Here is a 15,417-nt window from a genome sequence, read left to right on the forward strand (position 1 = left end):
TAGGCACGAAAATCGAGACAAGTGAGAGAGAAGAGGGAGGCGCCGATTTGCCTCCTAGGGTTAGGGTTTTGTGTTGTCTTGGATTGTATGCTAGGGTTTCCATTTCATTCATTATTTATAGTGGACCTTATTGGGCTAGTAAGGGGATCCATGGAATTACTTAAGTGTTGGGCTCACCCATTAGATAATTAACTAATTAAATCAAATTACCCATGATTTAATATATTATCAATGGAATATTATTTTGTTCCACTAAAGAATAATATTGCACTCCCACTTAAATCACCAAATTACAAATAACTTGGGTCCATTTTATTTTATAATATTTCCCTCGTTTAAGATTATCTTGATCCGTCAATTTAATTCTTTTGTCTGCTATGTGACTAGAATTAAATTAATTCTCCAAAGAGTTTTTCTAGTTTGAAACTTTATTTATTATTCGTGGAATCAATTCCAACTGCGCAGTTTTCTGAATAATAAATTCTTTTTTCAAACACCTCTTGGGGATCACCCCTTAGGGATTTAATCATACCACACTGGGCACACGAATTCTATGAAATAATATTCCAATACCTTCATGTTGTTCAATTACTACCAACCAATATATCATGAACTTGAGTTACGTACAAACTCTCACATATTGATAAGTCAAAGTGGCGTTTGATTGAATAAACAATATTGATATTAATATCATAGACTAGAAAATACTAAACTTTCTGAAATATATTCTTTCAGTAGATAGCAATAAAGAATACATTTCGGATTAGATCCTTTCAGTGCTTTATCACACCGGTGTACTAATCTCATCTTAGGTAAGAGAGAATTATCACAAACACCGCAACCGTACCAATAGGTAGCCAAAGCCTATCTAGGTTGTGAATACGTTTTTCTTCTTACTAGATCTGGCCAAGTCCCTTACTGGAAAACTCATGAGGAGATTCATCGAATTTTCCTACTTGACCTTCTTAGTAAAAAGCCTTAGACTTGTTTATTATATTTCAATAATAAATCATTATATTATATTATTTATTCTCATAAATAGGTAAACAAGTGGACGTGGCGTTTCTCGTATACATGCACAAGCTGACTGTACAAAGGCATGTACGCTCGAAGCATCTTTTAGTATACAAACCCCAACAATCCCACCATTCAATTTGAGGGGGATTGTTAGAAATAATAAAGATTTGATTGAGAATCAATTATTCCAATCAAAGATTGATTGAATATATTGTATCGAATAAAGCGATTGATTATAGGAACATACCATGTACATCATACTATATTCTCAATTTAAAGGGAGCAATACTCAATAATAAGATCATCCAATTCCATACAAACCGTATCCTATCTCTCTCTTTTTACAATATGTTTTGTGAAACATTTAACACATTGGACTTTCCACTTGATATTTCAGTTCTTATAAATTTAAAATCGTTGAAATACATTCCACAAATCAATATCTTTTTTGTGTTATTAAAAACATAATAAACTAAAACAACAAGATAATTAACGTTGAATGGCCCATTTTGATATAACTCTCAATAACGAGCTAAAATTGTCACTTAAAATTTTATAAGACTTGAATAATAGTATGATAATTGGAATTGAAATTAAAATAAATAATACTAAGTCAATTTATAAGGTTGTTGTTTCTTCCAAAAGATTCTCTTTGCAAATAAGAATGCTTTGCTTTCCACTTGATATTTCAGTTCTTATAAATTTAAAATCGTGGAAATACATTCCACAAATCAATGTCTTTTTTGTGTTATTAAAAACCTAATAAACTAAAACAACAAGATAATTAACGTTGAATGGCCCATTTTGATATAATTCTCAATAACGAGCTAAAATTGTCACTTAAAATTTTATAAGACTTGAATAATAGTATGATAATTGGAATTGAAATTAAAATAAATAATACTAAGTCAATTTATAAGGTGGTTGTTTCTTCCCAAAGATTCTCTTTGCAAATAAGAATGCTTTGCTTTCCACTTGATATTTCAGTTCTTATAAATTTAAAATCGTGGAAATACATTCCACAAATTAATGTCTTTTTTGTGTTATTAAAAACATAATAAACTAAAACAACAAGATAATTAACGTTGAATGGCCCATTTTGATATAATTCTCAATAACGAGCAAAAATTGTCACTTAAAATTTTATAAGACTTGAATAATAGTATGATAATTGGAATTGAAATAAAAATAAATAATACTAAGTCAATTTATAAGGTTGTTGTTTCTTCCAAAAGATTCTCTTTGCAAATAAGAATGCTTTGCTTATATGCTTATATGCTTTGGTGGCGAACTTTCAATTATAAAACTAACATGAAATTTTAATTGCGCAACGAACAAAGGAATAGGCCAAAAAAAGCGAATAGCATAACTGCTAAAGGAATCATCAAAGTCTTCATACATATTTTTGAGAAAATGATTTTTGCAGCCATCTTTATTGCTGTGAAATCATTGTTTTCAGCCCATGAAGCCATTAGATTAGATTTAGATCTTTCTTTGCTCTTTTTGTCTTTGCTCTTTTTTAAGAGTCCCACTGCAACACAACTGATAGTAGTACTAAATTAATTAAAGCATAAGTGCCAGCTTTTCTTTTATTCTTTCACCACTTTCCGTTGAAAAGAGCAACTTCGAGAGTGAGAAAGATTTTCCTTTTTAAATAAGAGTGAACTACAAAAATGGTCCCTGGACTATGAATTTATCTCGCCCATAGTCCCTGGACTTTAAAAATATCGCCAGTAGTCCCTGGACTAAGGGTTTATCTCGAAATTGGTCCTTTTGGCTTTTTTTGGTACGAAAATACCCTTTGATATTATTTTGGGGGGTTTGGGCAATTTGGTCTTTTTACACTTTTACATTTTAAATATGATATTATCTTAGTTACGTACTAACTTTGATATTATTTCAAAATTATCATTCTTCTTCCATTTTGTTATCCTTCACTGAATTTGTTTTTTTTTTATTTATTTCAATATTAGATTTAATTTTATAAAATTAAATTTAATATTTAGATTTTAAATATCAATAAATTTTTTTAATGAAAACTATTAATTCATGGACACTATAAATATTGATTAAAACTATTAATTTTTGTTATTTAATATAATATTCAATTGAATTGAAGAAGTACAGAAAAATAATATTAATCATGATGGAAAAATAAGAGTTATTCTATTTAGCCTCCGTTCGGTTGTTATAATTGCTTGTGATTAAATATTATGAAGTTGACTAAAAATTTGATCCTACTAAAAATTTTATATATGAGTATTTTTGTTGCAATTTTCTAGTAAATTTTGATTGTTTTTTCAAATTAATAAACGAAAACTATATTAGTCTTACATTAGATGCATATTTATTTCAGAATAAATTGTCTTATATAATCTATTTATGATTAAAGCTACTGTATTAAATATTGATTAAAACTAAGGCATTGTCATACCTTATTGATTACATAGTACTATACACTATCAAATATTGATTATAACTATTAATTTTTGCTATTTAATTATTTTTATAATTAAAAAAATTTATTGATATTTAAAAATTAAAATTTAAAATTTTGTAAAATTAAATCTAATATTGAAATAAAGAAACAAAGTGAAGGATGACAAAAGGGAAAAAGGATGATAAATTTGAAATAATATCAAAGTTAGTACATAGCTGAAATAATATCAGATTTAAAATGTTAAAAGTGTAAAAAGACCAAATTGCCCAAACCCTCCCAAAATAATATCAAAGGGTATTTTCGTACCAAAAAAAGCCAAAAGGACCAATTTCGAGATAAACCCTTAGTCCAGGGACTACTGGCGATATTTTTAAAGTCCAGGGACTATGAGCGAGATAAACCCATAGTCCAGGGACCATTTTGGTAGTTCACTCTTTATATAAAGAGTGAACTACATAAATGATACATGATCTTTCACTTTCGCACGCAAATGGTACCTGATCTTTATTTTATATCGTTTTTGGTACCCAGTGACAAAAATAACCCTAGGTACCAAACATGTTTTTTTTTTTGTTATGGAGGATATTTTTGAAGATTTCCATTGAATAGTAAACATGTGATTATTTTTTTCTTCTCTTCTTTCTTTTTTCTCCATTTTCTTCTTTTTTTTTTAGTATTTTATCTTCCTTTCTTCTTTCTTTTACTCCTTAGTTTATGTTTCCTCTTTTTTCTTTTCTCTTCTTTTTCTTCTTTCTTTTTAGGATTTTATACATAAATCTAATTTCATTCATAATATAAATCAAGAATAAAAAACCTAATTAAATTAATTATTTAAAATAATTAAAGCAATTAAATATTTTTTATTAAATTATTTTATACTCATTTTAGAGTTGAAACACATAACTAAAAATATTCGACTCTTAAATCATTATGAATACACTTCACAATTTTAAATTTTTATTAATACTATATTGATTAGTTATTAATTTAATATAAAATAATAATAATAATAATAATTATTATTATTGTTATTATATAATATTGTGTGATTCATAATTTAAATAATTATATATTAATTTCAACTAGTTTTTATTATTATTACAATCATTAAATATAATTATAACTATAATTATAATTAAGTATATTTGAATGTTAAAAAATAAATAAATTATTAATATATAACATCAAAATAATAATATTAATATTGATTAATAATAATAGTATAAAGAGGGAGAAGAATAAGAGAAGATATTATAATATTGCTTTTGGTACCTAGTTTTGTGTATGTCCAAAATAACATCAAAGACACAAATGGAAAAATGTGTTTGTTTAGAGGACATTTTGGGATGAAAATTGCATCAGGTACCAAAAATGTGATTTATAGGTACCAAAAACGATTTAAAATAAAGATCAGGTACCATTTATATGCGAAAGTGAAAGATCATGTATCACTTACGTAGTTCACTCTTAAATAAAAGATTTGGGATTGGGACCGAGATAAGAAACAAATAAGGTGCGATAGCCAAAAATTAGTTTTTTGATAACAAACATTAGGTTAGTTTCTATAAAGAATTGTCAAATTGACTGGGCAGGCCGAATCCGATCTAGACCTGCCACGGACCATGCAGCCTGCCCGGTGAAGTCCAAGCCCACTTGTTGATGGGCTGGGCTGAGTTGAGCATAAACTTATTTTTGCTTACATTTTTCAAAATTTTCATGTGTTTTCAAACTTTTATGGAATATTAATTAAAAACTATTACTCTATCCGTCCCACTTTAGAAGTTTCATTCGTTTGCACATTCATATAAATCAACCCTCCATATCATTTTAAATGTGGACCTCATTTTTCTGCTCTCTCTCTTGCATTATCAATTGCACATTAAAATACGTGTTATTGATAACTTTGTCTATTTTTTTAACGAATGATGTATTTAAGGCCTCTCAACATAGACCAATAGAAAAAGTTTTAAAATTCATCTTATTAAAATTCTGTTGATTGGAGTTGGAATTTAGTAACTAAACACATAATTAAAAATATGTGGGGACAAAATTAGTGATACTACTAAGAAGGAATATTGTGTAAAAACGAGTAGTAAAAACCAATGGAAGAAAGGGCGAGTTTAGTGCCACTGACATGGTGTCGGCTAACGTGAATACTTGTGTAGTACAACTGAAACAATACTGTACACACATTATGAACAATCAAGATAATGAACAATCTCCACTCTACATATATACACAACTATAATTTGAATAACCGCAAGGATAATCATAGGAGTAATTCAGTTGTAGGAAGCATGAAGATGAGAGTGAAAGAACCAATAATGGTAAAACCAAGGGAAGAAACTCCAAGGGGCAGTGTGTGACTCTCCAATTTAGACTTAGTTTTTCCTAACACCTACCACACTCGGTGGATGTACTTGTACCGCTGGGATGGCGGCGCCGGATTCTTCGACACTGCAACTCTGAAGGCAGCTCTGAGCCGAGTCCTTGTTGAGTTATACCCGTATGCAGGCAGGCTGAGAAAGGACGACAGCGGTCGCCTTGAGATCAACTGCAACAGGGAAGGGGTGTTGTTCGTGGAGGCGGAATGCGACGCCACCCTCGATGAGTTGGGTGATTTCTGCACACCCCGGCCTGACCTCAACCTCGCCCCCACCGTCGACTATTCTCATGGAATTTCCACTTTTCCACTTTTTCTGGTGAAGGTGCGTTTTCAAAAAGCGTAATAGTACTACTAATAGACATCCAATAAATCGAGTCTTTAAATAATTGTGAGTAAGATTTTGATTTTGGTACATGTAGTTAACTCGTTTCAAATGCGGCGGAGTGAGCTTAGGCTTTGCCAACGAGCATCACACATCTGACGGGATCTCCGCAACCCATTTCATCAACACGTGGTCCGAAATCGCTCGCGGCCTAACCACCGTCCCTACTGTTTCCTTGGACCGCCGCGTCCTCTCGGCGCGCAACCCCCCGCAACCCCGCTTCCGCCACATCGAGCACCAACCCCCTCCGCCGCTCAAAACCCCTCTCGATGGCGATGGTGGCACAACATTCTCCACATTCAGGCTAAGCCGCAATCACATCAACACCCTCAAGCAAAAATGCAATGATGGTTCGAATTATACCATGTACGAGGTGGTGGCAGGCCACGTGTGGCGCTGCGTCAGCATTGCCCGCGGCCTGCCACCAGATCAGGAAATGAAGCTGCAGTTACCGGTGGACGCGCGGCAGAGGCTACGGCCCCCTCTCCCGCTTGGATACTTCGGGAACGGGATCTTCTACACCGGCGCATTTGCTCTGATTGGGGAGCTGGAATCGAAGCCGTTGAAGTTTGCGGTGGAGAAAGTGCACGAGGCAATCGTTAGAATGGACGATGCATACATGAGGTCTGCTATGGATTACTTGGAGTTGCATTTGCGAAATGTGGAAGGCATTGTTCGCAGCCAAAACAATGTGAAATGCCCCAATTTCGGGATAACGAGCTGGGTAAGGCTGCCGGTCCACAAGGCGGAATTCGGGTTTGGGAAGCCTGTTTTTATCTGTCCTGGCGGAGCTCTCTCAGAAGGAAAGAGTTTTCTGTTTTCTGATCAGGAAAATGAAGGGATCGTGTTTCTTGCAATCACGCTGCACCAACCACATATGGAACGATTTCAGAAGTTGCTATACAACAACGATTCATGCATCATGTCTAATATTTAAGCATTCTAGTAATAAGTTCCTTCTTTTTATTGTTCACGGTTGGTTAATGTGTGTCCATGTGTGTTTGTACTACTAAGAATTGAACTTCAACTAAGAAATGTTTTTATTTGAACTCATCTACTTATAGTATTTGACTATGAGTATTTTCTATCTCTTTTTTTTCCTACCTTTTTAGTCATGATAATAAAATCTTCTCTTCTATAAATTTCAAAATGAGACATCTTGTTAACTAAAAATTACTCCATCCATCCTATTAATATTGAAGCATTTATTTTGAGAACAAAGATTAAGAAATGAATACTATTACTATTTAACAAGTTAAGTGGAGTGTACTGAGAATAAAACATGAAAGAGAATAAAATAGGAACATTGTAAAAGAATAAAGTGAAAGAGATAAATGAGTTATATTTTGTAAAAGAAAATGACTAAACTTTTAATGGGACAACTTAAAAAAGAATGGAACGGAGAAAATATATTGTTTTATAGGATTTTTAATTAATAATTTATCATGGAAATATTATGGAGTGGTAAATGAGAAATATGTAATGCTTCGTGCATTTCTAAAAAAAAAATAGTCTCTTTTGTTATTTTCATTGATTCTACAAATTGGTCCACATCCAGTTTTAGAACCATGTTCACAACTCATAACCCTTATATATCATATCATGTTTATATTTGTTATTTTCATTGATTCTACAAATTGGTCCACATCCAGTTTTAGAACCATGTTCACAACTCATAACCCTTATATATCATATCATGTTTATAGTAGTACACGAGAGTGATCAATTGCTAACTCATCATTTAATTTCTAACTACAACTAATTTAAGGCCATAGAATTTTAGAAACGTGTGGTCTACAATTTGTCACGTGTAATTTTCTTTTTTATTAATTAAATCGAAAAAGATAAAAAAAACTCCAAATTAGGGTTTTGGATGAAAATGTCAATATAATATTCCGAAAATATAAACACAATGCTTTGAGAATGTCAACACAATGCTTGAAGAATGTTAACACATTGCTTATATTGACGTATTTTATATAGTATGTTGAAATTTCTGTTGTACGAAAAAATTAAAAATTTACGAATTTTTTTTCAAATTTTGACGTCGGAACATATGCTTGTAGGATATCGTTGGATTCCTTATAAAATTATCTATAATTTGATATATGTTATATGAATTTAAAGTTTTGGGATTTCTTTTAAAAGTTAGTTATAACTAATTTTATAGTTAATTGACATTAATACCCCTTATTGATATTTTTTGGAATTAATTCTATGGCCTTATTAACGTTTTTTTTTTATCGTATTGACATTTCAGGGTTGATGATCTAAGCCTTTAATTTGAATATCTAATGGCTATTATTTAGTTGTAATTAGCAATTAAGTATTGAGTTAGCAATATAACACTCCCCTAGTAGTACATTATGCCAAATTTCTCAATAATATTTTTATTATTTGACGGAAATGATAATTTTATGTGCGGTTCGGTTAATGGATAAGTTTTTAAAAATAACTTAAAGTTTATATTGGTTCTTCTAGTGCTAAAATTTATCAGGAGATACTACTATTGGAAAGTACTTCATACTCCATGTTTTATTAAAAAACAAACGTTTTCCTTTGTGGATTATCCCATAAAAAAATTACACATTTCCTAAAATGAAAATAATATTATCTCTACTTTGTTCTCTCCCCACTAAATTTACAAAATAACAATAAATAACATCCACCGAAAAATAAATATTTCATATTTATCGGGACGAAGAATATAAAAGTTAAAAATTATAATATTTATATTTCATATATTTATATATAAAATTTACTTATGTACTACCCCTGTCTACAAAAATTGACCAGTTTTATCATTTTTGGTCGTTCACCAAAATTAGACTAATTTATAAATATGAAAAGTTTTAAACATTAAAATACTATTCCATTTGTCTCACTCTAAGTGGAGCATTTCTAATTCGCATATTTAAGCACTGTTTTTTAAGTAAAGTGGAGAGAATAAAGTAAGAAATGGAGAAAAAGTAGAAAGAACGATGTTTCCATATTTAAAAATATGTCATTTAGATTGGGACATCTCAAAAAGGAAAATGTATGACTTAGAGTGGAACGGATGGAGTACTAGCAATATGGACCTCACAATCCACTAACTCTACTCGTCTCTTATTTCTCTCCGTTCCATAGTAGTGGAAATGTTTTTTTCTGGCACGCGATTTAAGAAAAATTATGTTAAGTGAATTAAGTAAAGAAAAATAAGGAGGAAATGAAAAATGTAGAGAAATGAAGAGAAAATAAAGCTAGAATAAAGTAAGTGAGGAAGAATGTGTTAACTTTTACTTTTAAATAAAGTAGGAGAGAGTAATCAATAACTTAAATCTTATAATAATAGGATATAGGTTAAATACAATATATTTCTATTTAAGCGTGCTCTTCTTCGCCTCCGTTCCAGTGTCGTTGGAGTTCTTTTGCGCACGTTATTTCTTATTTTATGTTTATGTATCTTTCTACTCTTTTCTATTTTGATAATTAACTTTAACTTAAATGTAATTAAATCAAAATTTTAAAAAATAATTTGAATTTAATTTAGTATGAAATATCTTATCCAAAAACTCAAAATGAGATAGATTTTGAGATATCATTAGTGATATTTTGGATTTTACAAATTAGAGATTGCCATTAACCTTGCATATTTTCATTTTTTTAAAAGTATTTTCTAATAAAGTTTATATTGATGAAAATTTTGATAGTTCATGTTTAGTTAATGATAATTTGATAATTCGAGGAAAAACTGTTGGCAAATTGGTTCGATCGGTCTCACTGTTGTCATTTTAAAATGTTGTTATCGACGCATGTTGCCGTTGTTAATCCCTTGTTTTTTTTTTTGTCGTGCAACTTTATTCACGTGTATTGTCATGTTTTCATAATTAAAAATAATCCTTTTGGAAAATGAAACTATAAACATTCCTTATCATTTCCAGAGAATTAACGCCTTGGGCCAATCCTCATTCTTTTCATTCTCCTTTCAAGAAAACTAAACCAAAAAATGGACGGAAGCAGCGTATACCAAAGCACAACCAGTGAATCCAAATCGATCACTTCGCCGCCGGGTAAGAAGCTCCGCCGCGTAAAACTAAAAAAATGGATTGGAAGCTAATTCAATTCCAAATTTCATGTTTGATAAAATGAAGTAGTAATTGATATGGAATTGAATTTGAAGAATTTGTGCGCACACAATATACACAAAATACACACTCACACACACTTTGTCACGACCGCACTTGCTAAGGATAGCCTAGTCGGGGAACCGTGACTCGGGGGAGGGTATAAGAAGCGGGGAAAGAAATAGGGAAAAACAAAATCAAACATTGGTTGCGAGACATGACTAATCAAGTGCTGATACATAGAAGGAAAGATACTCGATCATGAAACTCGAGTAATCGTTTGTAAAAATTTCAATACACCAGAGTTTTGAACAAAATAGACTTGAGTCTTTTAAGATGCACAACGGAAGCAAATGAACGCGGTTCCATGTATGGAGACATGAACCTCCGAGAGTCCTAATCTGACTGAATTAAATGTATTGTCTCAATAGCACTTCATCCACCACTTCGCTGCTCAACCTGCACATTTAGAAATATATGCAGGGCTGAGTACAAAAGTACTCAGTGAACACATTGCCGAAAATACAAATATACATTTGAAAATATTGTCAAGCCACTATCACAGTAACACTCAGGGATTTTATTAAAAAGACCCGAGCTTACTAAAAATCATTTTTCGACTGCAGTGCATTTCTTTCTGTATTTTGCCATATCTGATCATCTTGTGCCGTAGAGATGGTGTTCTCTCACGGTCACATTAACAATCTTGTGCCGTAGAGATGGTGTTCTCTCACGGTCACATCAACATTCTTGTGCCGGGAAGGTGGCCACCTTCCTCGGTCACCAGACCTGCCCTCTGGCCATAGGTCTCCTGTGTACACTAGTCCGAGTAGGGACACCACCCTCACTTGGACCCGAATTCGGTTCACATATCATCATTCACAACTCACTTGGCCTCACGCCAAAACAGATAGGCATCATACACAAAACATTTTGGCAAGACAACATCATTTAAAATAAACAACGAACATATGTTCGAGTTTTTCATAAAATATCACTTCAAAAATAATTTGCATTTTTACATTAGTATGTAGGATAGAAAAGTTCACCTTGTTTTTGCTTCCTAGGATTTTCGTAATTCTCTGTTTCTCAAAGTTATCTTCCTGTATGTTCTTCCTTTTTAGAAACAAAATACAAGCTAAATTTCAGCTTTAAGAATATATATATATATAATAACTTTATGATATGCATCTTATTATATGGTTCTCCTTCTTTAAGCCTTACTCTTCTATTAGGTTTTTATGACTCTCTCTAGAAATTCATTTTCAAATCATTTCATTATAATTCTGGGATTTAATTAGAAGTCTTAAACAACTAATTAAAGAGAAATTTTATTTATTTACTTCCAGAGATTTTATCTTCTATCAAAATATTTTGGTCCTGCCAAAATAATTTAAATTAGCCTAAACAAAGCATGGATCAATTTATAAATCAAGAGCTAAATGGGCCAATTAATATATAGAACTTAGCTCAAGATGAAATTATCGGCAGTGGGCTAAAGGGATACTTCTTACACTAATTCAAATTGAGAAGAATTAATTAAGAATTAGCCCAATTATATATATATACTCCTTACGTCTCTTTCCCTTTCTCCCTCAACTCTCCCTCTATTTCTTCTCCCCCTCGCCTCTCTCTCTCGAATCTCGAATCTGTCGCCGCCGCTGCACGGGCGGCGGTTCCCCGGCCTCCCCACGCCTCGCACTGCCAGAGCAGTTTCCCGACGCCCCGACGGCCGCTGCCTCATCGCCGACTCCTGAGAGGTAAGTTAGAGAAATTCTATCTTATTTTTTTCTGTGTAATTTCTAAAGATTTAATCTTTGATTTAAAGTTTAGGTGTTTCAAACTTGTATATTTTTGAAGGTGGGTGAAATCAGTGATGCATCGGGCTGTGGGGCTGCTACTGTCGTCGATAGGGTGCCGAAGATTAGTCGCCGGAGTCCCGACAGATTTATACTCTCGAGACAAGTTCTTATTTTGTGAAGAATTGCTATTTGTTGTTTTGGTAGCTAAAGTGAAGAATTGTTATTCTTGATCTACATGCTTATATGCAAATTTTGAGAAAAGAAAAGTGCTTGGAGTTTACCTTCATTACGTGGGAAAATGTGTTGTTGGATTGTGGGACTTGACCCTGTAATTGTTTGCAACTCTCCCCCTTTTCTTACTCCTTCTCTCTCCTTTGGATGGTTGAAAGTTTTGGAGTGAGTTCCTATTGTTTTGTAAGTGACGCTGGAAAAAGGAAAGCTCGTTCCCATATATATACATTTACCTTGCCTAGCTTAGCTTGTACATATCTCTGATTTGATATGCTTAGATCTTTAGCAGGGATTTAATATCTTACTTGGCATAATCTGCTCCCTCAATCTCCTGAACAAATCTTGCAATGAGATTATGCATTAAATGTCTACTATCCACTTGCACATTACTTTATCTCCTCATAGTATTTTATTTGATAGAGTATGTGAAAGTGATTGAGAGCAGAAGGAACTTTGTTTCTATTTATAGGCTAAAATAATTTATGTTGCATTCTTTCTATGAAATCTCTGAAATTAGATTCGTATTGAATGCAAATACTGTATAAGATTGGTGATAGATATGAAGAAGTTACCACGTAGTCCCACTTGCAATTATTATATCTATTTCCTTAAGATTTTATTTGATATGGGAATAAATGATCTCCTCAGTAAATCTTATGGAAAATCTTCTCAAAGATTAGCTTAGATTTCTCAATCTATCTCACCGTAGATTTTGATCTTGGCATTAAGTGCAAGATCTTATATGATTTCTACAAATTTTCCCATTTTACGCAGGAACATACATTGGCGGATGTCGGTGACGTGTTGGACTTTGTTGGGATGCTAGCAGTGTTGTCAAACGGGCTGCCCGAGACTTGCACATCTTTCGCTTCCGATCATAATAGGCTAGGCTTTAATTATATTGTAATATTAGACTTGATTCGTGTATCGGGTATTACGACTTTTACTTTGAATTTATTCTTTGGATAGTCATTGAAAATAATTGCTAAACAGCACAAAAGTTTATTAGATGTCTCGTCTATATTTTCTTAACTCAATGTAAGATTCTTTCATATTTTAGTGCCGCTTTGAAATATCTAATATTCGTTGTATCGTGCTTTTATTTAATGTTGTAAAATCCTTTCAAAGTTTTGGGTTGTTACATTCTACCCCCCTTAAAGAAAATTTCGTCCCGAAATTTGTGGTGCTCTTTAGATGGAATATTTGATAATTGTCACCTCTTGTTCGTCTTGTTTCGATAAAATCTTCATGGTTGAGATTGACTTGTTTCGCAGCTGATGGATCATCCGTTCTAGAATTGCCATAGGTTCTTCGTAACTTAAGTTCAGAGATAGGAGGTAGGTCTTTGCGTGAGGTGTCACTTGTTTGTTGTCGAACATGTATGGTAAGGGTTAATATGGTATATGCTTCGTACACCACTTGATCCACTTGTTTGAGATCTCGTAGCGTTGAATAAATCCAGATTTTGGTTTCCGCATAGTATCAATTCTAGATGTTCTTTTACTTCACAAGCTAGACTTCAACTTCGTTCGATTTGTATTGACATACGGCTTTTTCCGGTCTTGTGCCTCCTTGATCATTTCCTAGGTTCGCTTTAGGTATGTGTTGATTTTATTTATTGATTATGGACTAATATCTTTCTTTTGTTTATTTTATCTTAATAAAGTGATGATCAACACTTTCTCCATAAAGATTCTCCTTTGGTGCCATAGTAATGATCACTTGGTAAACATTATAGTATAAGAATTGTATTTGATGTAAGATGAGCTCATAGATGGTTCCTTGGTATCTATTACTGTGTGCGAGTTGTATCACAAGTAAAAGATCAGTTCCTTATCTGCCTCGTTTATCGTGCATGAATACGCTTCTCATATCGTTATGATTTGAATCGCTCTTTTAATTGACAATTGATATATAGAGAGTAAGTTGTGGTTAAACTCAAATTCGTACTCAATTTCTCACGTAAGTTTTCCCCCAAACTCTTGACAAAATTTTATGTTTCGATCCGATGTGAATAACCTTTCCTGTAAGCGCCTGATTTTTCCGCACGTGTAGTTGAGCTAACTTCTCCTATCTATATGCGATGTGGATGGGTACGAGAAATGCCTCCACCTATTCCATGGTTGTCATCTTTTAGCGAATGGTGTAATGCTCGTCTTCATATATGAGGCGTCGTGTGCTTTCACTCGAAATTACGTTCTTTAATACTTTGTCGCAAAATCTTATTTCAAAAGTGTTACGTTTTCTGTCTCTTTCCAGTGCCTTCCGTGGTCACCCAATTTTACGTTCGTTCGTATTTATTTTAGTACTTCATTCATCTTGTCTCCGTGCGTCTACCATTTAACGTCCTAAATTGGATTCCATCACTAAAGTGGCGGTCTTTGTTTCCACTATTTTAAGGTGCTTTACTAACTCCAAGTTCATCTTATCGAATTCTCGCAGTAGTTCTTTTTCTTAGGTAACTAGAATTATTAGTTGTTAAAATTTTTGACTTAGAGCATCTGTTACGCATTAGGCTTGCTACGATGGTAGTTAAAGCTGCAATCGTATCTTCAATCAGCTCGTCATCTTCTGTCCCGCGTGCTCAGTTTCTATTCTCAAAGCGAATATTTAAGATTCTTATGATTAGTGAATTATAGCATCGAACTTTGTACAAGTGATGTCCCCCAAATTTCAGTGCATGTACTATTGTTGTCAATTCTTGATCGTGTGTTAGTATTTTAGCTAGTAGGGCCTAAGTTTCGAGGTGCATAAACGATTACTTCCCCTTTTGCATAAAACTCATCCAAGTCCCTCTTTTTTTTTTTTGTGCGTCTGTGTAGGCTTCAGAACATGCCCTTGGTTCTAGTACTGCTAACACGATGTAGTTGTCACCCCTTTTTTTTTCTTTAGCATCTAAAACTCTCATTCCAATCTACGGTCCACAAAAATTTCGTGCCATTTACGTTCTTCGGCCTTGTATTTAGAGAATCTTTTAATGAGTCCTGCGAAGTAACCTACTAATCCAAAGGAACTTCGAATTTTGTTCGAGGTTATGAGTAAGTTATAACTTT

General features: G+C 32.8%; 1 protein-coding gene and 2 long non-coding RNA genes across 5 annotated transcripts; 2 read left to right on the forward strand and 1 right to left on the reverse strand.

Moving 5' to 3' along the window:
* Positions 1-5,691: 5,691 nt before the first annotated feature.
* On the forward strand, positions 5,692-7,312 carry LOC148927330 (rosmarinate synthase-like). The gene is made up of 2 exons (XM_089056158.1): positions 5,692-6,165; positions 6,263-7,312. The coding sequence occupies exons 1-2, from the start codon at positions 5,872-5,874 to the stop codon at positions 7,160-7,162; spliced, it is 1,194 nt and encodes a 397-aa protein (XP_088912284.1). The 5' UTR covers positions 5,692-5,871; the 3' UTR covers positions 7,163-7,312.
* Positions 7,313-10,553: 3,241 nt separating this feature from the next.
* Positions 10,554-12,546, reverse strand: LOC125193300 (uncharacterized). 2 transcript variants are annotated; one of them, XR_007171559.2, is made up of 3 exons: positions 12,415-12,546; positions 11,381-11,447; positions 10,554-10,790 (listed from the first exon to the last, which is right to left on the reverse strand). It is a non-coding gene; the product is annotated as an uncharacterized LOC125193300 (long non-coding RNA). The 2 variants fall into 2 exon arrangements; XR_007171558.2 differs by lacking the exon at positions 11,381-11,447.
* On the forward strand, positions 11,641-13,444 carry LOC125193297 (uncharacterized). 2 transcript variants are annotated; one of them, XR_007171553.2, is made up of 3 exons: positions 11,909-12,091; positions 12,192-12,547; positions 13,139-13,444. It is a non-coding gene; the product is annotated as an uncharacterized LOC125193297 (long non-coding RNA). The 2 variants fall into 2 exon arrangements; XR_007171552.2 differs by having other exon boundaries at positions 11,641-12,091; positions 12,192-13,444.
* The last annotated feature ends 1,973 nt before the right edge of the window (positions 13,445-15,417 follow it).

Source organism: Salvia hispanica, chromosome 4 (assembly GCF_029641045.1).
Source record: "Salvia hispanica isolate PSC_SH4W2 chromosome 4, Shi_PSC_v1, whole genome shotgun sequence".
Lineage (NCBI taxonomy): Eukaryota > Viridiplantae > Streptophyta > Magnoliopsida > Lamiales > Lamiaceae > Salvia > Salvia hispanica.